General features: G+C 32.3%; 2 protein-coding genes across 2 annotated transcripts; both read left to right on the top strand.

The window, feature by feature from the left end:
* Positions 1-1250: 1250 nt before the first annotated feature.
* LOC120344141 (sushi, von Willebrand factor type A, EGF and pentraxin domain-containing protein 1-like) lies at positions 1251-14119 on the top strand. The gene is made up of 16 exons (XM_078113135.1): positions 1251-1341; positions 1890-2036; positions 2538-2714; positions 4674-4898; positions 5900-6088; positions 7343-7519; positions 8169-8279; positions 8819-8957; positions 9981-10147; positions 10631-10741; positions 10829-11062; positions 11500-11691; positions 12202-12429; positions 12643-12834; positions 12935-13056; positions 13984-14119. The coding sequence occupies exons 1-15, from the start codon at positions 1290-1292 to the stop codon at positions 12985-12987; spliced, it is 2394 nt and encodes a 797-aa protein (XP_077969261.1). The 5' UTR covers positions 1251-1289; the 3' UTR covers positions 12988-13056; positions 13984-14119.
* Positions 14120-17130: 3011 nt separating this feature from the next.
* Positions 17131-20266, top strand: LOC120344142 (uncharacterized). The gene is made up of 3 exons (XM_078113044.1): positions 17131-17279; positions 18094-18223; positions 18602-20266. The coding sequence occupies exons 1-3, from the start codon at positions 17175-17177 to the stop codon at positions 18844-18846; spliced, it is 480 nt and encodes a 159-aa protein (XP_077969170.1). The 5' UTR covers positions 17131-17174; the 3' UTR covers positions 18847-20266.
* Positions 20267-23672: the final 3406 nt, after the last annotated feature.

The raw sequence follows: 23672 nt of genomic DNA, 5'->3' as shown, positions 1-23672 counted from the left end.
TCTGCTTTCAAACAAGTGTGTTCAGCTTTTTATTCAGACATAGCAAGTTCAAGTTGAGTATTCTCGGGGAGTTTTCTTGTTTTTATAAGATGTCAAGATAACAATGTGCAAAACTAATTTGCAGGTTTGAGACTTAGTGCTGCATTTATTGTGGCTACTTTTGACTTAACGTGCATGAAATTCATTTAGATTATTATCCGCCAAGCACATCACTAAAATCGCACTTTCACTCGAAGCAAGGCAATCGACCACTGAGTATTGCAGTATTTTATATATCATAAAGTCTTTGCTATCACTCGTATCCGTATGTGAATTCTCGGCACAGAAGAAGCATGTGAATTAAACTCTATTGCCTTTCTTGTTTTCAAGTATTATTTACTTTCAACTTTGAGTTTTCCGCCTTACAATGCTCAATAATTTTGCTAATGAAGGGAAATTTCGTCACTGTTTGGGTGAATCGATCAATTCATAGGGGCGGAGTGCAAAAGAAACCGATAGGGTTGGTAATGTGCTATAGCAACCAACATATAGGCAAATACAGCCAACGCATATATACAGGCAACCAATTATACATATGTAACCCGCTCATTATACACATAGAGCCATTTAAGTGATGTCCTTAGACAGCCAATCCAACAGCATTGATATATATTGGTATTCTTTTATGACTAAACTATTGTTAGGACATTGGGTGTAAATTTGCCACAAACAGATCAAATTATAGCTTTGTGTTTCATTTGGTCTAATATAGCAATTAATTGACCCTTAAATCTAATTTAAAGCATCGCCAAATAACTATTTTTATTCTTACCGGTTGATGATATTTTGATCACAGCAATCATTGCATTTGCTATCTCATTATTTCACCAAAATTAGCAACAAACAATAATTTACCGATGCCCTAAAAATCAATAAAATGTAACCTTAGTAAAGATAGTGTGCGTTAAACTTAAATATATATGAATAGTTTGGCGCCTGTTTACTATCATTTTTTTAAGGACAAACACTTAGTCGAGAGGGAATTCCAATGTCATTGTTGTCACTAGCACATTAGGCTACAGCAGTTTATGGGTTTTATGAAATTATAGATTTTGGCCATCTGTACGTATTCATCCACTACAAGCGGAGAGATATATAGCATCGGCGCATTTCGTGTTCAATTCTGAAATTTCTTTATCATTCGTTTCTGAACGTTGCTTTCACGTAGACGTATTTATTGTAATAATTTTATTCTTTAAATTTTCACATTATTATTAAGCTTATTTTGCTTATCGGAACCGAAAGCAAAAATGAGATTTCGAATTACATGCTGGATGTTATTACTGATATACTATCCACGATGTGAGTTTACTTTTTATATTTTTACTTTTTATATTTTTACTTTTTAATTGAATTCTTATTATATTGGATTCAATAATATGGCCTTTTATTTGGTTCTCCCTTTTCTCTCTCAATATATTTGTCATTCATAGACCACCATTAGACGATTTTCCCCATATGGCAGCGATTGAATACCTGTTGTATAAAAATAATAAAAGTAACAATAAATGTTTTAGAAATGTGTATTTTATCATCCTGAAATGTGTAATCATAGGTAGGAGATTTCTAGAATTTTCTGGGGTTTTCCAAATATATAAACTTTTAATATTCTGTGATATTTCAAGCAAAAAATTCATAAAATAAGCCACCATGGAAATATATAGTTGTGATAGACAGTTTTACAATAATTTATGTACTGTTTGTGAAGCAAACTCTGTTACCCATAAATATCTAGTGGTCATGAAATTTCCAGCAAAAATTTGTGTATTTTTCTCACCAAAAATTGTTATCCACTTCTCTCTTTTTAAAGAATATGGAAATAAGAAATTGCGTTGTGTTGATATTTTTAGATATCAACAGCTCTTGTATAAAACAGGCAGTTGAAGAAGGTCGAAAGTGCAGAAAGTCATGTTCAATTGACAGTGATTGTACCTCAAGAGGTGGCCTCAAACGTTGCAGGTGCGATGGCGCGTGCGGTATGTCTTGTTTCAACCCAGGTGATTAGTTTGAATATGTTTATTTACCACAGATGTAAATTTAACATTTCATTCGTGATGATTAGGTATAATATTTTTGCAAAACATTGTTTTGGGTATTCCTATAAATAAAATCTGGGCGACGTAATTTGGAATCGCGCCATTTCAATGGGATGGTTCGATTCCAATTACAAACGACGTCATGACTTGGGATCACCTGATAACTTGTGAATTGGCTTTGGATTGTATTTAGATCGAGTTGCAAAGGTTGTCTTCACGATATGATTTGATATATTATTCATTTATGAGCTATCGAAGCTGGATGTATTTTGCATTTCAATATTCTGACGAGCATCAATTTGTTCAAATACTTGGAATTACTATAAATATTTTCAATATAATATAATTGAAGTAAAAAAATGAATTAAAAATTACCCAAATAATGTACTTCTTTAAAGTTTAATTAATGCACATGCATAAGCATTGACAAAATATTGAAAGAATATTTCCATTTTTGTAAAGATGCGTTGTGCCTATCAGAACCAGATGATATTCCTAACGGTTTTAGAACATGGAACAAGCTTTCTATGGGAGGAAAGGCAACCTACCGATGTTACACCGGATTTATATTGGAAGGAAATTTTGAAACCGTTTGTTGTGCTGACAAGAAATGGCATGGCCCACCACCTACTTGTGAAGGTAACTGTCGTTTTCCTATCGCTATAGAAAATTTGTTATCCAATTTCAAAATATTTGTTTTCGATAATGCAAAATTTGTTTCGCATTACTCTTTTACTGCAAATGTTAATGCGGGCTGCAATAATCCAATCGAAATGAAGTTGTGCATTTATAATTAGAAAAGTCGTCGCAAAAATCATACATTCTACACCTAAGAACCGGGGTGGGCAACCTTTTGAGACCAAAGATGGGACTAAAATTCATGTCGATGCCTAATTTCGGTTGAACGCTCTATGAGGCAAATTCATGGAAATATAACACCGTTGAATTAGTACTGGCGTCATACATTTATCATTGGTTATTATTACACGTAAGTCGACCTATGGATCATTATAATATTATGTTGTTGTTGTTGTTGTTGTTATTATTCTTGTTCTTGTTGTTCTTTGTTACAGAAAAAAACGCTTTTCTCTTTGATTACTTGAACAATTGCTTTGACATTTTCAGTGCTTAAAGATTAATTTTTTTGCTAGAAGGCTATTACTTTTATTTATTTCAAATATTTCGGTGAGCTGCATGGCATTCGTTTTTTTTGTGTGCTTTGACGGCATCCGAATTTGCCACTAGGTAGCGCTACGTGTCCATATATTTGAGCATAGCTCTCTTGGTAAAGGTGCATTTATTCGATGCATGGTGAGGATAGTCGCGGCGCACAATCGAATTCATCCGACTGGCTCCGCTTGAGCAATATTTTAACACATTGGAAGTAATCCATGGTTTTTGTATTTTGTAGTTTATATTTTGTATTCAACGGTTTTAATTGAATTCAAACAATCGATCGTGTTCGTAGTTCTCATTTTTATTTGTGATTTTATTATTATATTTTTATAAATTGTATATTAAATGAATCATTCAGATGTTTTTTTAAATATTTCGACCGAATTTCATCAACTCACTTTTCATCGAAATCTGTCAAATATTCCGTAATATCAATAATATGTCTACATTAATATATTCTTATGAACTCTTTTTTTATTAACTTTGAGTGAAATTACGCAATAAATATGATGGTAAATGTTATCTCCTGATCTGCAATCTATATATCGTCACGCTAATAAACGAATTGCGTAAGTCATTTTTGGCGATTTTGAGTTTTTTATAAAATAGGTATTTATGTAATGCTGTGCACCTGTCTGTTAACTCAGATTTTATTTCAAGAATTCCGAAACCAATAAAAATGGAGATTTAGTATGACATGCACATTTGTGCAATTGTTTCGTCATAATGAATTATCCATCGTTACCGCAGGACTATTGTGACGTCACAAAGGCAAAATAACCTCGGCGAAGTATTTTCGAATTTCTGCATCTCGGATTCTGGCTTAGTTCGTATTAATTGGTTTATACTACAGTATAGGAAGGCGTGCACTTGTGATATTCACTGTCCGAGTCCAATTCACCTTGGTTGGCTTTTATATTGGGTGCATTGCTGTTTTATTCTTTACATTTAATCTTAGTCTTATTTCGGTGGGTGTGCAGAACGTGTTATTGTTGTTGAAATATAATATTTTTAAACAGAAAAAATAATGTAATTGAAACTGATTAGCTATTTTGGGGATTAGACATTGTAGATACTGAGAATTACATTCGTTTTTGAAATGTTTAGTTTTCAGGACTAGTGCATTTAGTAAAGTTGCAAAATTGCGTATGTCCCCAAGTCATAGACACATTTCTGCTAAGTCACAGTGCGCCATTATGACGTCCCTTAACTGCGTCATACAAATTAACTTAAATCCGGCTACGATCAAAAAATTGAACCATGGCAAATTATTGACTCTCAATGGCATAACAATATCATTAGGAAGTTTTTTACGTTTTTCTCAAAACTGCTAAAAATGACTTACGCAAGTCGGTTATGAGCGTGACGATATATTATTCAATTTTAGAAAAGAGCAATGACACTTTTTGTTTTAAAATTTAGACATAAAATGTGCAAATCCTGAGGAAGTGAGTATAAAAAATGGACGTTTCGTATCTAGTTCATCCGCGCCGTTCTATCCTGGCGCTTCTGCAACAATTTTGTGCAACCCGAATCATAAGATTTCAGGTCAGGAAGGCATAATTAGATCGATGGATTCAATATGCTTTGAAAGACCTGAACCACAAATAGGAAGTGAATGGAGTTTGTCTTCGATCGATTGCGAAGGTTTGCAATTATATAATATTTTCATTTATGATATTGTAGAGGTACATTTTGTTCAGTAGCAGGGGTTCAATGAAGCAGATACTAAAACCGAAATAAATTATTGAGAGGGATTGCAAGTTTTATTCCGAACTAAACACAAATCCAAATTCACAGAAGGCAATGGGAATGTAACTTATGTCCTCTGATCACGTCTAATGTGAGAATTAAACATTTTAGCCTATAATTGCTATAGTCACGTCGACTGATACTGGCATCTTTAGGTAGGTTATGTGATTATGTCTTATTGTACAAATGAGTTCGACTTAGCAACGTGAACATTTTCAATTGCAACAATTGCGCACAAATTAAATATTTGAATACATACAATAAAATTAATTATTTCTCTCCCTAATATTTGCAGTTTTGCAAAACGAAATTCTCCAAAAAATATGAACTTTTAAAGACAGATGTTTACACAGCTAAATGTACTTTATCCAAGGTTTTTAACAGTCTAATAAACTAAACTCGAGGAATGTGTCAAAATGAGTTGATCTAAGTACATTTCTAGTTATAGATATAGTTATCTAAGAATTTATCATTGTACGTAACAGTTTTGTACGTTTCATTGCATTTCAACTCAAGTCTAGAATTATCTTTTAATAAACAATCAAGATGACGGGATGTGTCCTACGCTGATAACCGAGATGAAAAAAAATCAATTACAATCACATGCGGGAAATATGTCTAAGAATATAGCACTGTCAAAATTGATTGCGCCATTTGTAACCTCCTAAATCAAAAGTTATCATTTTTTCATTTCCTCATCATGTCGGGATAAGTTATGAAGTGCCGCTGTCATATGTGCCGTTCTCCTTTTAACATTAAAGCATTAAAATTGAAGTTGTGTTGATCTCTTCTATGGAACTGAAACTAAAAGATGTGTCTTAAAAACAAGAAAAGTCTTTTTATTAATTACGGAACGAAAGTTTTGAGTTGCAAAAAATACATCACCATACTTCCAGAAATATCATGTGGGCTTCCTCCAGTTCAAAATAATCATGTCGAGCCAAAACCTACACGTTGGTCGGTAGGATACATCCATATTTACACATGCAAACCTGGATTCATTTTTCCTGCCAACGTCACTGAAGAAACTAACGAATGCTGCTCAGATGGAACTTGGTCAAAAACACCAGTTGATTGCATTGAAGGTATTGCAAAAATATATTTAATATTCTTTATGTTAATATTCTATATACAATATATACTGCTACATTTCTATTTTATGTGGGTGCATACTCAATTCGCGCTTATTGAAGGATCAATAAATGATACGTAACTAAAAAATCGCAGTTGTTTGTGAACTGAAATCAAATAGGAGAAACGAGGAATGTAAGCTTGTTCTATTTTGATCATGCCTGGGTCCAAATAGATCATTCAAAGATTACTCAAAAAATTGGTACAACAAAGGCATGGGTAGTACCATGAAAAATCAATTTTCTTTTCATTTCAGATCGAATTCAATACAAATGCTGAAGAAAAATTCAACCCTAATCACATCATACTTAGTATTCATCAATCTATCAAAAATGTCAACACATTGTGCTGATCCATCCCTTATATCTAAAATAAGATCAATGTTTAATTAAATATATGTTAGCGAATGGCATCGGTATGAGTTTTTCCTTGTCATAATATAGCTGAGTACCCAGGTTACGGGAAAAACCCATCAACAAACAAAATAACAACTTAGTTAAAATAATTAATGGAACATTACATTCGTAAAACTTAATAGGAGCAGTGAATAAAGTGCTTCAGTACTTTTTACTTGATCTTATAAAATGTGTGTAATTGACTTTCAGAAATGTTAAGTAACAAAATATTCATTAGAATAAAAAACAGAAAATTTCGTGAAACAAATTCTAGTAGGATTGCGTTTAAAAAGACATGCCAAAGGATGCCAAAATTAAAATCCAATTAAATTTTAGGCAATATACGTCGTCAAACGATTCATAAATCGAATTATTCAGATGTTTATTTTTAGTTTTTTACTGCAAAGCCGTAAGCACGATCTCAAAATATCTTGAATAAACTTGGTAAACTAAATTACAAACTATGCTTAAAATAAGCAACCTAATAACGTATATCCTACATCCAAAAATGATAGATTATCCTGTTTGTATGCATTCTAGATTTTATCAAAATTTTATCAAGTTCCTGAGTTTTTTAAAAAAGTACATTTTCGGAAGCTTTACTTTGAAACAGTTTGAAATGAATTTTGCTGTAACGCATATTTTACATTATAATCATCGATCATATTATCATAGTCGATCTGGCTGTATCAGCATAAAGAGCATAAAAATTTCGACGAACCAACACGCTATGAATAGATAAAAAATTAAGTTATAAAATGTGAAAACTATGATTTTTATAACCAATAACATTATATATGTATATTTCTTCAGCTGTAAAGTGCGGTTATCCCCGTGATCCAAAAAACGGCCGAGTATTGCATAGAGATGGTAATTGGGAATATGGAAATCGAATTACGTACAATTGCAATACTGGTTATAAATTAATTGGGAGTGATATAGCAAGCTGCGGAGCTGATGCAACATGGGGTGATTTGCCGTTTTGCGAGAGTAAGTTTTTTCTCTGACATTTATTTTCAATTATTTTTCTATGTTGATGCAGAATTTGTTTTCTAGTGAGATAGCAAAATACCATCGAGTCGGTGCTGGTTAAAATGGCCGGGGGCATTGGATCTTGGGATTCGTCAGCTTAAGACAAATCCCACGCACTTGAGATTTTTTAAGATATCACTGTTGAAAAAATCCCAAGCGTTGCGTTAAAATACCAAAGAGCACAACCTGCAAATGAGCAAAGTATTCAATCCATTACCGTTACGAGAATATTTAAAATGTCTTGATTTATTAATTTAATTGTGTTCGATGTAACCTGCTTTTGTAACCTGACTAAAAATATGAAACCTTTGCTCCTCTATAATGACGGGGACAATGTATCCTAAAATGCGTGGAAATGTATCCTACGTCTTGTTTAGATTCGTATTTCCCGATAAACTACAAAATTTGTCAAAGGCGACCTAACAAGGCGCTCAAACTTTTGCGATTTACAATGTCTAAAAAGGAAATGCCGCTTTTCAATCAAAAGATTTGGGTTGTAGATTTACTCCTTTATTATCTCTAGCATCTCGTCACCGATGATTATAATACAATAATGATGATTTTTCTTGTACGGCATTTGTTGCATCATAATCATGTTTTGTTATAGTCGATCCTGACTGTGGTTTTGAAGAGTTTTCTGAACCTACATGTGGCTATTCAAATCCATATCCACGATGGGAAAGAATATATACCTCATCACAATACGATGGAATCCCTGGTAAGTCCGCAAATTTGTCATTTCTTAATATAATTTAGCATTATATACTCGTGTTTACTCAACAGTGTTGATAACGTTCCATACGTATTCAACCAAAATATGCATATAGCGCCATTTCTTATACTTATACATGACATTGGATTTAGTGTGCGTATCACTCAAATGGCTATATATATATATATATATATCAAACCTCAATACATATATGCATATGACATTGACTTTTTTATGTTAATCTTTTTAACGGCAATAGACTATGTGATATGACTCCTGTTGGAATATAACATAATATATGCACAGGACAACAACTGTGTCTGTATATGCCTATTGCATTTACTCGTTATGTATATGAGTTGGCAGTATCTATATATGCATATTTTGGCTGTAATTGTATATCATGTTATTACATGCAAGGTGATCTTGTGCATGTAAATAAATGACAAAATAATTGGTCTATTTGCACCATCACACACTAACCAAACGTTTTGTTCTCAAGCACTTGTTTATAATAGTATGACTTCTTTGATTATTCGTTTCAGGTTACATTATTCGTGCTACCACAAGTGGAACAGAATTGATATCAGCTGAAATACCTGATGACTGGAGTTCTGGGAAGATGTGCTTACAGTTTCATTACAAGTTGTTAGGCAAATCAAGCCTACTGACTATATCATCAACGTAAAATATGATTTCCTATCTGTTTAGGCTTCTAGAGCAGTGGTTTCCAAACTTTTTAGAGTTGGGACCCACTATTTATTACCACAGTTTATGGCGACCCATTTAACTTTTTATGACATAACACAGAACACAGCGATGGCTAATCATGGCAAAACTACCGCGTTTCCTCGAAAATAAGACCTGGCCTGAAAATAAGACCTAATTTGAATTTTAAAAATGATTTTAATTAAACCCTACTCCTAAAATAAATTTAAAAGGTGTGGGAGAGGAAAGGTTCAATGACCTGAGGTAAGGTGAAGATCACACCACTATTCAAGATTGTGTGATGTCACAATCACAATTATGATATTTTTCACTTGATTTTTGTATAGGAAATACAAAAAAAAACAATGGATGTCGGTTTTTATATAAAGTTTATTAAAAAATCTCGCGATTTTTTACAATGTAATTTTATTTTGATAAATGAACACAAAAGACCTCTTTCAAAAAAAAAACATATATATTGTTATTTTTCAGAAGAAAATAAATCTAAATCCTGTCTAAATTTTGGGGAAACATGGTAAGAAGTGCTGTACAAAACTACTATGTGTAAAAAAGCCATATGGGCATTCTTTGTGTAGCAAACTTTTGTTCCCTTTAGAAGATCGTAAAAAGATAACTTTTACAGATTAGAATTTAAATTCAAATTCTTTTGTTTTTTTGGAAGATTTACGTATTCGTGTCGCCACAGATCCTAATTACCAGTATAATTAATCAAAGCTTTCTACATCTTTTCGGGACCCACTAAGATTCCTTGTACGACCCATCGACCCATAGTTTGGGAACCGCTGTTCTAGAGTATTCCTAATTATTCTAAATCACAAAACTATTAATATTCTCTTGTTTAAATGTAGTCTTCTCATCCTCGCCCCTGATTATAAATCTACCCAAGGCATTCAACAAATGGGGTATATTGTACCCACTCAAATTTTTATACACATTTCCTTTTTAATCATCTGGCAATATACATTGGTTTACTTTTAGGTCAACCCCGTTCACTGCATTTTGGAGAAATCACATCAATGAAGCGAGAAACACTTGGTTGGGTTCTCTGGTGAACATTGATTTATCATCATCTATTCAATACAAATTTGAAGCGAATCAACCAACAGTTGAATTGGATGATGTTCAAGTAAAAAAAAGCGGTTGTTGTGAGTAAATGTCCACACAAAAAAAAATCGATGAATATACACTGCAACATCTATATTTATATCACTCGAATCGGTATTTATTGGCATTTCTGCTGAGCTGAAACCATGTTCCTGTCATTTAATTTTTGTTATTTATCGCAGAACTACCTACATAATTATATACCGTGTATATAAAACATGTATCTACCTGAATATAAGTTTCAATAGATATATGCCAAAATCAATAAAGTTGATGGAAATGAAATCACTAAAGTTTGTGAAAGCAAATCCTAGTGAGATTGTGTGCATGCAAAGAGATACCGCAGGATGTAAAAAAAGTTCAGAGACAACTGATTCTCAGACAACATATGGCATCGATTGCAGGAACGTGTAAAAGTAGAAATTATATAATATAAACCCCTGGCAAAAGTGGCAAAAATGAAATTATGATAAGTAAGTGATAAAAGACGGTAATATTTCGAAAATATTATTTCTTATTTTCAGTTGAACATTGTAAGAGTTACACTTGTCAAAATGGCGGATCCTGCGTGAATAGAGCAAACGATTACACATGCTTCTGCTCAGTTGATTTTGAAGGAAAAACATGTGATAAAGGTTATTATCATTCAGTACTATCAATGCAATATACTCAAAAAAATTTTCATTAGATTCATATTCAATTTTCTGTGTTTCACAACTCAGATTTGAAATGCGTCGAACCAGTCGCATGGATTCAGAACGGTCAATTATTACGCAGCGATACTAGTCCTCATAATCTGTATATTCCGGGAACAACTGTTACATATGGCTGTGACGATAAGTTTGAAATATTCGGCAAATATGGTATTCAAACAGAAGAAACAATTAATTGCACAAAAGATAGGTGGGGAGGTGACAGTTTTTGGCAAAGAAATCCCAGTGACATTAAATGCATACGTGAGTATAATGATGAAAATACTAAAATACCAATACTCAAAAATTAATTTTTAAATACACCATATAATAAATGTGTGTTTTTTTGCAAATGTTTTCAATGTGTTTTCTTTTTTCACCGTTTTAAAACCTTTACCAAATTAAAAGTATTACTAAATTGACGTTACAAGATGATTTGAGGTAGACAATGATAAATTAGACAATGATACATTTTCCCCAAACGTGATTATAAATAAAAAAAAATATAGTTGGTACATGTAGGACTGGATACATGTGTACAGATTAATATAAACTTTATCCTGTTTACTTAAAATTGTATGGTAATAAATGTGCAATGTTATATTAGCATGTAATTGGTATCAGTGTATCATTTACTAACTTCATGATATGAGTTAGGATCAACGTAACAATGTGTAAAACTGGTATCACAACATTTACAGATAAAACTTGCATAAACCCACCAACTGGATCTTATCAAAAGCTCATTGACGAAACCAAGCATTCTTGGAAAGTTGGAGAAGTTGCAACATTCAAATGCAGAGATGGATATGAATTTGTCTCCCGTTATCCAACAACTACACTGACTTGTGGAGTTGATGAACAATGGATTGGTAGTGTTACAGAATGCAAAGGTCTTCTTGATAATTCATTTGTTCTTATCAAGTATCCACGAAGCCCTTTTTTTAGTATTTATTATTAACTTATCGAAGTTACTCCATCACAAGTGATTTCCATATTTATATACAGGGTGGCCCAAAAGTAGGTGGTGTCCCAAAAGTAGGTATACAGTTATTAACTATTTTATATGCTTTGAAGCTACTTGCAGTTTACTTTATGTTACTTGTTAAGTACCACAGAAATTGCTTATTTTTTTAGATAATAAATCTAGTGTGAATTTTACATTAGTTTTCTAGCTGCTTGGAAGGTAATAAAAAATAAATAAAATAACTGTATACCTACTTTTGTATTGATGTACAAATTATTACTTCAACTATATAGCTGATTTAGAACTTGTAGTACTAGAACTTGTCACCAAAGTGAAAAAAAATAAGAACATACGGTAATATTCCAAGCTATCAAACAATAACTGTATGTACAAAATAATATTGTACATATTATTTGCAATAACTATTTTATCACAGACGCCACATGCACAGAACCGACCAAACAAGTTCCCAACGGATATCAATCATATAAAAGTTGGTGGTGGCTTATTACACCCCTATCCAAAGCAACATATACTTGCGATGAAAACTATAAAGTATTGGGATATGATGAAATTAAAACTACAATAAAGATAACTTGCACTTGGGACTGGACGTTATTGAGATACATGTGGATTCCCAGTGTGAATAGCATAGGCTGCACCGGTTTGTATTGACTTTGTACTTCAAGAAAATCATTTTGTTATGCAATTGTTTGTGGTATTTTTTCTCTTTTAGTGTCGTAGTATGTTCATGCTGTAAATGAAATCATGATCTTTATAAGTAATCTCCATCTGTTCATTTTTGAAGACATTTCATTATTTGAATTGGAATTATTTTTAAATATTAGATATATCGAGTACTCTTTTCATTATACAGATATAGTTTGTCCAAATCCTAACGTCGGTCCTCATCAGGTTTTAACCTCAAGTAGGTATAAATGGAAAGTTGGATATGTTGCAAAGTATGAATGCGATATGGGTTATGAATTTCCTCCCAACAATCCAATAACATCAATTACATGCCGAAAAGATGAAACGTGGAGTGGTAGAGCATCAGATTGCCAAGAAAGTAAGCTAAGAATCAAAGATCATATCGATAATTTATTTGTTCTTGTCAAGTACTCGGAGAGCAAATTAATTTTACCTTTTCGAATTTATTTTCTTCGCAGGTGCCTCTTGTATTTATGTATTCATCAAATTATCATTTAATCAATACGACTGAAGTTAAAACAAGTTACCATAGTAAATAAAAAAAATAGCAACTTATGAAAATAATGCAACATAACAAGAGGTAAATGTATTTAAATAATATTATTAAGCAAATTAAACACATTTTATGACAGACGCCACATGCTCAGAACCTCCTGAATATGTTACGAACGGAAACCGATCACATACGAGATACGATTTGGTGATTGTTTATTTCGCCGCTATCCAAAGCAACATACACTTGTAATGAAAACTATAAATTATCAGAATATGATGAAATTAAAACTAAAATAAAGATAACTTGCACTTAGAAAGGGTCGTTATTGAAAAGCATCTAGATTCCTAATAGCATAAGTGAATAGCATAAGCTGCATTAGTTTGTATAATCCTTGTAAAACAAAAAAGGTTTATTGTATTATTGTTTCATGCTATTCTTAATAATTGCAACAGTGACGGAGATTGAAATTGCTTTATGTTTATTTTTATGTTCATATTAGTTTCTTAAACCAATGTACAAGTATATCAGTATTATCTAAAGATAGTATCTGAGATTATAAGCGTTTGAGTGATCAGAATGAGAAACTAGATCATTTTAATCCGTGAAAATTTTTGAGCTGTGACTAAACCATTTACGCAAATGCTTTATGAAAAAGCTTATTTTTTTTAGGTTATTACATCAGGCTAAATTTGGCCAGTATTCAATACTGAGTGTTGAATGCGGTGTTTTCGAAGCTATTATCAACTGACAGGCCAGAGTATTTGAATTTTCCTATCTTTATTTTGTGGATTATGTTACAACCATTGAAAAGTATTATCCAACTAATTTGTTATTGTAATTGTTTCTAAAAAAAAACATGTATTTTTAGGAACAAGACAATAATATATCCGCATACTAAATTGGCAGTTGAATTAAGTTATAGAGAAAGATCTTGTGATATTTGGATATTTATTCCACTTTCGATTATTGTAATAGATACAAGATTTACATGTTTATTTTTGTTTATTTTAGAACGTTGATCGATGACAAAAAGAGCACACATGATTTTACAGGATTGCTACCTTTACATTACATTTATAAGCATACGTGTACTACTTGGCATCTGCTTTTGATATTATCTATTCCAAATAAAATAAAACTTCACCAATGGTTGAATTACTAAGATGTCGTACTTTCCCTTCGTTTGACCATCGTTTTTGAGTCTCTGCATTGTACTTCTTACAGACAGATGCTACTATAAATTAACCATTTCATGAGTGCGTGTCTCTAAAATAAATAAACAAATATGTAAACAGTTTTTTGTAGATTGAGAATATATTTTATGTATAGATGGGAAAATTCAAGGGGTACCGTATGATTGCCATCAGGTAAAGGATGGACAAATATTGAAAATATATAGAGTACAACCAGTCACGCAAAATGATTTAATTTTCCGACTTCAAATTTATATTGAAAATCTTTAGCCTCCTTGCGCGATAACATTTTTCATTCGTCATTATTTGGTTACCATTATGCACGTGTATAACATAAAATTAAGAAAGTTCGCGAACGTTAATATATATATGTAAAATATTCTTTTTGTCTTTCGAAGATTCCCAATGTAATCATCGTGAGGAAAAGACAGAATATGCCCTTTTGAGTTATTAGATCATGTCTAGCACGACGAGTGCAACTAAGGCAAAACTGACAAATGACACACATGGGACACTAGTTTGATTATTATTGGACACCTTAGGGGACCTACGGATCGTTTCAATATTATGTTGTTGTTCTTTGACACTTTTTGGACACCGAGGGGGAAATCTAAAAAGTCGCTTTTCTCTTTGATCACTGGGCCAATTGCTTTGAAATGTTTAGTGGTTAAAGATGAAATTTTTCGCCAGAAGGTTATTCCTTTTATTTATTTCAAATATTTTCGTTAGCTCTGTGAGATTTGATTTTGTTTGCTATGACGTCACCGAACGTTCTGCGGACGCATATGCTGGTAGTTCTCTTCATGTTCTTCTGATCACGTGCCATCGAACGTCGGTGACTCGTAATGGAATCCTTGCTTTGCTAATATTTGAGCAATGGTGAATAGCGAATCGTCATAAACGACATTTGTTTTCTCAAAAATGTGCATAACGCATATGCCAAGGGTAATATTACATCCTGAAGACTGATTACAACAATAATCGACATATTACAAAAGTGGAAAAGATGTATCTAGTCAGATTAATGCTATTGAGAAAGTCAGAAATATTGAATTGTTGTCACAGTTAACGTCATTTTAACATCTCGTTTAGTTCCTGGAAGATGATTACTTGTACAAATTTATGATTAGTAGTAGTCAGAAGAGAAAAACTAAAAATTTATTGGGAAATTATTCATATGATCGAAATGGGAATAAAAATGAATTTTATTTGATGTTACTATTTGGATAATGTGTTATAGTTTATTGTTTATAATGATGATTTATTAATATTTTTCAGTCTGCAAATACAATCTATTAAAATTTTTCTTGGCTATTTTTGCAATTTATATTTCAGTGTTAGGTAAGTACAAGTTAGTTATAGAAATTGAATAATTAATCAAATTAATATAAATATGTGTTTAACATTAACTAAAAAAAGGTTTATAATTTAGTAAGTAATGTACAAGAAATTAAATAATTATTTATTTAGTGTACTGTTATTCAATGAATGAACTAATATTAGAAAAATTTCGCTATTATTTCAACTTTTTATAAATTGATTCAGCAACTGGAGTATTTGGAAGTGCCGAATGTGTTTAACAAGTCATTTTGTGCCATGACACAAAATTAGGGGCTGTTTGAAATTTTAAGGGGAGGAGTGTTCACCCCCCTGAAACGAGTTCACTGATTGAACTACATATCATTTTGCAAGATAATATTCGGTGGGAAATACAAAAAAATTATTAGATTTACTTTTGCTTCTCTAATTGTAAATATTGTTTAATATCATAATACAAACTCGTTGAACAAATACAGTATAACAAAAACATTTTATGTGCAACCGCAACATCATACCAAAATATATAATTATCACAGAGGTGCATCCAAGTACAACAGGAATTGATTCTTCAACAACTACTATCGGTATGCCCACTACAACAACTCCTACAACTACTACTGCCAATACAGAATCCTCCACTTCCACATCTGAATCAATTACAGGTAAAAATAATACAGCCGTGCGATTCTTTACAGTCGGATTCAATTTCATGTTCTCACTTGATACAAGCAATGATTCCAATGTGTTCGAGCTGCCTCAGTAGTATTCAAAAAATATATATTCAGGCGTTGTTGAACATTGTTACTTCATTAGGTTTTAATACAGAATAAATATATTTCTACTGCAATGACGTATAAAGTCCTCAAAAAATAGCATGCCAAAAATTTCCGAAAATAACAAATTGGTTTATTTTAAATTTCGATACTTATATTGATAATAAGATTCACTAGAAAGCTTTTTTCAAATATTGTGGCAAACCTGCATTTTTTTTAATGGGGGGAAATATGATTGGAAGCATTTAAATAAGAGATGAACCACATGGACATACAAATTTTAAAACTTTTACAATCATTGCGATGTTTATTTTACCCAATGGAATACATTTCAATATCATATACCACAAGAGAGCAATTCTCAGATATGCGGTCATGAATGTCCAATCGTAGTGCTATACGACTTACACTACACTAAAATCTGTTATGTGCTCAAATTCTAATAGCAAGTCAAGTCAGAGCGCCCCAACAATTTACATACGCTAGATACCGGTAAAAGCGTTGTCACTGGGGTAAGATGAAAATAGCAAAATTTTTGGTGAATTTTCAGGTCCCATGGGACTTACAGAAAATTGATAAAAACTAAATATAGTAGCCTTTATAAGCATGATATCCATTTGTAAATACTGAAAAGTGACAACTGATTGGTCGACAAGAATTAAAAAAAAGATAATTTGTGATCTGTCTAGTCACTTGTGCGACTGCAGTGATCTTAAGAATTCTTCAAAAAAAAAATGACCAGTTTATTCTCCTTCCTTTCCATATGAACATTAAAGTTCACAATATACCTGCTAAAATTTGACATTAAATCTTCTAAAAGCCTCAATATGTCATATATATGCAAATCTACTATACATAACTAATTGAATAAAATTTTTACTTTTCAAGTTTTCCCGATTATTCCGGCTCACCTTACATGCTTTCCCGGTTGCCAGACATTTCGAAAGAATCAGCGTGTTCCAGGCATCTAGATATAAACACTTTTATAGTTGGGATAGGAGAAAAAAAGAGTGATATTCAGGTGAAAATGTATCTAGTTTGCATCTATATTGTATCAATTTTAACTGTGTGATTGGTTAGGAAGGGGCGCCAAACAAACTTTAAGAATAATTTTACCAACTATTGCTTGCGTCACGCCAGAAAATATGCAACATAAGTTGCGAATTTTATGTTTGAAAAATTTGCTCTAAGTAATGTCACCATACGGATAGTAGCCTACGGTTTAAAGATTTTGTCGTTTATCAAGCAACTGAGCAGTGAACCCTTCTAAACTATGCTGGTTGAGAGGTTGAATTTATATTCATGTGTACAGAAAAACACAAAAACAATTACTAATACTACCTTGATACAAATATTTACATTTTTGTGAAAATTCTTCTCTTCCACGCTTTGACATGCATGTAATTGACCTAAAATAATCGAAGAAAACATACATATTGTATTATATATTATTTATTCTTCATTTTCATCAACAGTTCAAAGATAGGTTACATCAATATCATGTGTGTATATGTCTATTGCATCAAATGAATGTGTTTTTTTTATGGACTGACAGAGCCCATATAGTATATGAGCTGAATTATGTTTACAAACCAACTTTTGATGGTAATCAAGATGATCCAAATTACAGTTCCATACATAATTTCAACAGAAATGTTGAATCATGTTATGTTTAATTATGTTATTGTTTTGCTGAAGTTTTGCTGGAATTACTGATATCCAAAGAACACTGGTGCTCATAGCATATTAAATTTCTGTAAAATTTCGAATTTTCTATTAGATGATAGACTGATACAAATAATCAATATAAATACCGCAAATTCATTTTTTTCTAGAAAATGGCTTCTGGGCTTTTATCTGATGCCGGCGTGTTTATGGAAACTAGCTTAAACCAACTTGAATTAACAGTTGCTCCATTGATACGTGAACTTAAAAAATTGAGTATTCCAGTAAATTCACTGAGTGGTAAGCTTCACGAATTTAATGGTATTGTTAATTATCGCAACAAAAAATTAATTTTCTCCCAAATAACATAAAGTAACCAGGAATTGAACAGAATCAGCCTATTCAAAACAAATAGTTATAGGCATTGGTCAATAGAGAAGTCTCAAACCACTGCCTTGAAAGTTTATAATAGGATTTGTTGTTTGGTCTTTCCAATTTCACTCATGGGGAACAGCTTAGTTCTTTCTGCTTTGGTCAAAGGCGTACGTTCGTCTTTTGTTTCCCAAGCAGTTATATACAGCTTTTTGACGTTAATCGGCTAATCCAGTTAAACATAAACAATCTAGATTGAATACAATAATCGATTAACAAAAGACAAGTATTCTTATTTCAATTTAGGTTGTTCGGATGGAAACATCCCGCTTCTTCACGATGGATGTTACTGGAGTGATTTATTTAAAACGTTTTATTCTACGGGTGAAGAAATCAATGCACACTGCAACTTAATTTTTGACGATTCTTACACAGAGTGTAGAAGTGACGGCAAATGGAGTTCATTGAAACAACGTTGCTCAGGGCCCTCCTCAAGATCAGCAAGATCAATTGATGAAGAGATTGTAAATAAACTCACACACATGCAATAAATAATTCACTAGAAGCATTAGGGAGGTTTCCCACAAATAAAGAAGTAGTTTTGTCGATTATTTTAAGCATCAAACTGGAATGAAAGAAATACACAAATTAAATGGAATGAATGACATCATATCACACAAAATGTCGCATTGTCTTACATATAATTTAGCCTACTGTAAATAATACTGATTTCACATGTAGCGCACAGGTAGCTTTAAACTTGAAAAGTATAAATTGTTTGTAATTATTGTTTGTTTTTGTATGAGTATTGATATTATTTTGTTTTTCCGTAAGTGCATATACATACCTTCCCTCAAAACATCTTTGCTTTGATCTGCTTCGGAATTGGTGTTTAATCGTTAGTTGATCGTCTATTTACTCTCCATATGGATCTGTTTTGTAATAAATCTCTATCAAGCAGAATAATTATATATTTGATCCATATAAAACAGTATATGTCTTTATGTCATCTAAATTTTGGTAAACACAACCGGGGTATTGATTCGTCTTTATGGAAACAATTGTGAAGCTGGTACTGGATAGATTCAGTAACGAACAATGCTTATTTTTATTATTTTTAATTCTAATAAAGTCACGTTACTATTTGATCGTTAGTTGATCGTCCATTTACTCTCTATATGCATATGTTCTGTAATAAATCTCTATCAAACAGAATAATTATATATTCGATTCATATAAAACAGTATATGTCTTTATGTCTTCTAATTTTTGGTAAACACAACCGGGGTATTGATTCGTCTTCATGGAAACAATTGTGAAGCTGGTACTGGATAGATTCAGTAACGAATTATGCTTATTTTATATTTTTTAGTTCTAGTAAAGTCACGTTACTATTTTCTAAACAGCATAATAAAAATCAAATTACACAAAATATAATACCACAATTTTTAATTTTTCCAGAGAATGGAAATAGTAGCGTACCGAAGCTGGCTTTACCAACATACATTGCTAAGTTGGAGATTTGGAAGTTCCTGGCATCCCACTTAATATTTCATACCTTAACGACATAGTTTTTACCTTTATATTTTTATGCCATTGCCTGACATCGATATTTCTATTTACATATTTCTTGAGCTGGTGATCAGTTGGAATTTTACCATCGTTTTTTATCTAGATGTTAATGAGTATGTACATGCAACAAAAACACACAAATTAGTTCAATTCAATAAATAATTCAATTGATATTTCGCACTTACGATCGTAAACCATTAAGCGGATTTTTGCCAATAGTTTTTCGTCATGTAAATATTTCAAGATATGACCTTAGTTTTTACCCAATATAAATAAATTTATTGCCACGCTGCAGAAGTCTATGAACTTTGTATTTTGCTGTTGGTAAAATTGTAGTATGCACCACAGTAAATGTGGAATATTCTTTATTTGGTGGCTTTTATAATTGTGAAATGGGGGTTAGTATAAAATAGTTATGTAATTATCCAGAACGTTGATTGCGGACTATGGGAGGGCGCATGACTCTATAGGAGTTGATGTTGAAAACATATTTCGAGAGCCTCATTCGACATTTATGAACATATGCCTGTTATTTTTTGGCTTCCGTTGTAATTATTCATTCGATAAAAAAAATCATCAACTGGTTACCTATGTGTGCATATAAACACGATTTGCATTCTGAGGACTGAAGAGAACTTTTGATGTATGTGATAGAAAATTTCATTCAAGTAATAACAAAGCCCATGAAATCTGTTCATCTGATGATCATGATATAATGGAGACCCCAGTAATTAATATCACAATTAGTACAGAACAATTTTACATTGATTCATTCGATTGTGTTGATTCAATGCAAAATATGGCTACTGATGAAACTCATGCTGGTTTATATCTGAATAGTGAGATTCGCCGATAAAATCTTGCATTTTCAATTGGTTATGGGTATGATATTTTCTGCAATTCAAACCATTTGTCATCGAGTGTATTTTCTTATTACCCATCATATATCGATAAGAAAAAGCTATTGTTTTATAAAAAGTCAGCGAAATAAATTCTTTGGCAAGTATTCAAAATATCTTGCCATACAATTTGAAAGATGATGTTTTAAACCGAATAAAAATGGGATGAGAAGGAAGGTGTAATGTGACAGAGCATTCTTCTACCAAGATCCCTGAATCAGCTAGAACGAAATGATGCCACAATAAAACCATATTTTTTTAAAGCAAATGATCAAGCTTCTCTACTGTTACTGTGACTTTTAATTTTGTCTCTATAAGAATGTCTCAATAGATTTTTACCAGAAGTAGTAGAAAAATTAGTCAAAAGCTATGCCTGTCGGCTCATGTTGGTATTATGTAATTTTTATGTAGTATAATATACTCAATCATATTCAAAGGTTGTGTGTTGTTATCACAAACATTCCCCCGAGCTCGACCGCATTGTTGTTTGACAACCTGGCAAGCTTCTATCGCGCCAATTCTAATGAAAAAAAGTAATCAGGATGAGATTGTATACAATGAAAGATGTTTCTTTACGTCGCTCTGTTTTGGTCTTTTAAAATGTTGATACCTTTTAAAACGAGAATGAAGAGATCCAAAATTTCAAAATTCTCTCCATTCAGCTCCGCCACATGATTTCTCATATAAATCGGAAAATGACATATATTCTTCATATTATTTTTATAATAAACTTACTATGTCAGTGAATTTGGGGTTCTGACGAATTGCATAAAAGCACTTTATATGAAATCTCAATTTCGATGACCGATATAATTCACTGAATCGAAAAAAATTACCCAGGTTGGTGAAAGGAATCACGACCAGCGTATGAGGCATGCTGGAAACGACGTATTACAAAATTTCACTCAACAATCCGTGGATTTTGCAGTATTAAATACTGTGTGTATACACAAGATGAGAATTAAAAAAGTACATTTATGTGCTTCTACGTTAATGTTTCAAACTCAATCTAGATAAAAACGGGGAAATTAAATAATTGAAAGGGGTCATTTATTTATACACGACTGGCGGTAGGGTGGGAATGTTGCTGATCAATGTTAACTGACGATGGATTCAATTGACTATAGGTTCACCCTCTGTGGGTGCAAATGTCGGCGGGTGCAAATATTATGTGTTCTAATGTCGGTGAGGACAAATGTATCTTGTCGCAAATGTCCTTGCGTGCTAATCTCCATGGGTGTAAATGTCCATAAATCAATTATAAATTAATTTTTATTGATTGCGATACATTTTGAAACATTACGCGGTAATTTCCTAAACTACATACCAATGATGCTCAAACAAAGTCGTATTCAGGCTTATTTCCAGGCAATGAAAACAATCAATAGCATTTTACCGTACGAACATCCAAATAGCATTTTACCGTAACTTCAATACTGTTAAAAAGCATCAGTCGTTAAATGGTCAAATAGCATGTCACCGTAATACTGTCAATATTCAATTTCACTGAAGGTATTACTTTGGGTTACAACGCTAGACTGACTCTATTTTATCTTGCTCTATTGTGCTAATGAATTTGTTGACTATTTTCCAAAAATATATAAATTAATCATAATTTGGCCTTCAATCAGTAATGAATAATGAAACTTACTTATTCAATTTCAGACAAAACGAAACACCAGTTACATTCATTTATTTTTTTTATACATAAGGCACCAAAGTCTTATGTACTTAGAGCCTCTAAAATCTAATCCCTTAAAAGTTAACCAGGATTTTTGGCCCCAAGTCTGCTTTGCATTGTGATTTGGAAGAAGCCACATATCCAGAGACTGCTGCATTATGATTGGATAGATTAAGTGTATTCAGGCCAATTTTACCTTGAGATATAGAATTAAACCTCATATCCTTCCTATCTACAGTAATTACATCGGATTGCATTTACCATTTACCATAAAAAATTAGGACATATGTAATTAATGCTTACACCATAATACCTCTGTCACTTTTTGCAGTGGAGTTGAAAAATACGATTGAAATTCCCGACATGTCTCTTTACTTAAATTAACTTACAAAAGTGTTTCCATGAACTGAAATAAAGCAACATTATTTTCTGCGTATTAAGTACGTCCATGGATGCAAATGTTTATTGGTGCAAATGTCCGCGAGTGGAATCCATATAGGGATGCTAAATTGGGTAGGTGCAAATATATAACACTGAGCTCAGGATATTCTTTTTCAAGCGATATCCAAAACTGTGCCAATGGCATCCAGCCGTTCAGATCTCAAAATTGGCGTAGGACCTCTGACTAAGTTTGGTTCACTAATTAATAGCAGTTAAATCTTGCAAAATAAATGAACAAGCCACCATTTTCTTGCATTTTGCAATTGAGATAAAATTTTGGAACATATCGGGAACCGGCAGGAAGCCCGCTCTCTACAGATATTTATTTATAATAATACCTCAAATGTTCGGTAAATAATTTCTAATTCAAGTAAACAACCACCAACCTTAAATCAAAAAATTTAACCATCTTATATATTCGATTCAATTGTTAAAGTTATCACTAGGAAGAAATATATTTGAGTTTAATCAATGAATTTTTATGATACTGTCAATACAATGATACAATGATACAAAACCTAGGTAACTCGTGACGTTTGAAACCATTGGGAGAGCTACTAATTGCCATCTAACATGGTTAAGCGATAATGTTTGCATTGTTAGCATTCATGCTTGGGCGAGAAAAACAAATATTGCAAATTTTTTTATAGATTGTTACTTTTTGCATGGTCCGGATTAAATAAATTCTTTAACAAAAAAGGAAGCAATTATCGCCAATAGCATTGGAGGTTCTGAGAACTGGAGCAATATATTTAAGTCTCAAGTAAAGTATGCGTACGGGATG

The sequence above is a fragment of the Styela clava genome, chromosome 5 (assembly GCF_964204865.1).
Source record: "Styela clava chromosome 5, kaStyClav1.hap1.2, whole genome shotgun sequence".
Classification (NCBI taxonomy): domain Eukaryota; kingdom Metazoa; phylum Chordata; class Ascidiacea; order Stolidobranchia; family Styelidae; genus Styela; species Styela clava.
Note: the sequence above shows the minus strand (reverse complement) of the source record. Positions and strands in the feature narration are given on the sequence as shown.